This window comes from Aplysia californica, unplaced genomic scaffold (assembly GCF_000002075.1).
Source record: "Aplysia californica isolate F4 #8 unplaced genomic scaffold, AplCal3.0 scaffold00032, whole genome shotgun sequence".
Classification (NCBI taxonomy): domain Eukaryota; kingdom Metazoa; phylum Mollusca; class Gastropoda; order Aplysiida; family Aplysiidae; genus Aplysia; species Aplysia californica.
Window position 1 is genome coordinate 308,539 of NW_004797302.1, and position 2,085 is coordinate 310,623.

At 41.4% G+C, this 2,085-nt stretch overlaps 1 protein-coding gene across 1 annotated transcript in view; it reads left to right on the forward strand.

Annotated features, from left to right (window-relative positions):
* LOC101845301 (neuropeptide receptor 15) overlaps positions 1 to 1,882 on the forward strand; it is a 19,233-nt gene extending 17,351 nt beyond the window's left edge. The window contains exon 4 of the mRNA XM_005091558.3: positions 697 to 1,882. Within this exon, the coding sequence (XP_005091615.1) occupies positions 697 to 1,435 (739 nt within the window). The 3' untranslated portion in view covers positions 1,436 to 1,882. The remainder of the gene's footprint in view (positions 1 to 696) is intronic.
* The last annotated feature ends 203 nt before the right edge of the window (positions 1,883 to 2,085 follow it).

A 2,085-nucleotide genomic window follows, 5' to 3' on the forward strand; every position in this document is an offset into this window, starting at 1 on the left:
ATATTTATCACTTTTTTTCTCTCTGTCTCTCTCCTGCCTCTCTCTCTCTCTCTCTGTCACTCTCCTTCTCTCTCTCTCTCTCTCTGTCACTCTCTCTTTCTCTCTCCCTCTCTCTCTCTCTCTCTCTCTCTCTCTCTCTCTCTCTCTTGTAACTCTTTTCATTGTCCGCACAGCTTGCAACACTATTGTTCCTTTGCAATTTATTCAAACAGAAAGAACATAGTAATGATCTTGGAAAATGCCATAAGCAATTTTTTAAAATCGTATAGTCCACATTAGTACGACTGTAAATAGCTCGACCTGTTTCTGATCCGATAGGCAGGGTTTTGTCCGAGTATGTCTTTGGTAGCTACCCAAGCCGCTTGCATTTTTTCTGTCGTCGTGGCATCTAGTTTAATTTGTTAGCACTTTGTTCCAATCCGTTTTAACAAAATGGCAACATTTCGAAGTCAATTTGTTACCCCTTTGACGTACTTCTTACTCTCTCCCTAAGCCGTGAGGCACATAAGGCGGGGAGAAGTCTATCTCTGGCCAAGTTCTCCAATCCCGGCACTTACAGGCCCTGGGTGATTGCGTCATCTTGCTACCTCTTTTCTTATTTAAAAATACAATAATTTATTGAAATCATTTGAAAACCAAATTCAGTAATTCTTTTGTGTAATTTTGTAAATTTTCTTTCTATTTTCCTTCCAACAGGTTCATCGGCATAGTTTTCCCCTTCAAAGTCCGGGAGCTGTGTACTCGGAAGAAAATTGTTGGAATAATCATGGTTACCTGGCCTGTATCTGCACTCTGCGCACTCCCAGTGTTGCTCTACAACGTCACCGTACAGACAGGGCCAAACATGGAGCACTGCAAGATTCTACTTCCGGGGTCAAACAAGCGCAGGAGTTTCCTCCTCTACAAGTACCTGGAGGCGGCGTTCTTCTACTTCCTGCCCATGCTCATACAAGTTGTTCTGTATTCCATAACCTGCAAACGACTCTTCTCCAGCAACAAACAACTTAGCACCAAGCTACAGAGCAGTCGCTACAAGACAAACGGGAGAAACAAGGACGACGACTCGGACACTAAAAAAGCCCGGATTGGAGTTGTAAAGATGCTGATCGCCAGCGTATCCTTGTATTTCATCAGTTACTCACCCCTCCAGATTCATTTGATCTACTCGACGTTCGCTCGGTCGAGCATCCTTCAGAGCTGGGAATTTTTCGCCTTCGTTATGATCATCACTCACGTCAATTCTGCAGCCAATCCCATTCTGTATGGGATCTTTAGCCAAAACTTCAGGCGGAACTTTAGGAGGTGTCTTCATTCCGGCTGTAAGTGCGACCAGGAAGGTTACTTGAGGGCTAGACTGGACACTGGTGACTCCAGGCATATGTCTACACGTTCATCAAGTACGAGCAAAATGCTGACTGACGTTTCTAAACTTTAATATTATACATCATGTTTTTAAATGAAGCTTGGATCCTTCGTGTTGTGAGGACCTCGAATGTGAACTAAAAGACATTGACAACAGTTACTGCTATTTTTCTACACAAAAGGTCACAAACGATAATTTCCTATAACTTCGATTTGATCCAACACGCAATCAGTGCTCTAGTAGGAATTCAGAATACTCTGGAATCCTTCACTGCATAAGATTATTGTTAATTAATATTATTGCTCGTTATTTTGTTCGTTAAAAAGGTTGACTTTGGAAGAATGAACATCCATTTCAAATAAAAATCACATTTTCACCTTAACTTAAAAGGGAACGATTTGTATCAAACACATTCTCTTGTACTAAGATTTGTTGAATATTGTGTTTAGCGCGATGTTGTGATTAATAAAACGTCATGTCAATGAGAATGCAACACTCAGATGTGACTATTTCGACAGAGCTTCGCAGTTTCTGTTCTTTATTGTGAACTTTTTTTTTTGGGGGGGGGGGAGACTGCTGAATGTGGAGAAGTTGAATCAATTGACTATATACTAAAGTATCTGTCTGTCTCTCTGTCTTATTATAATGTCTATCTGCGCGTCTGCCTGTCAATCTCTCTGTCTATTTGTCTGTCTGTCTCTCTCTCTCTCTCTCTCTCTCTC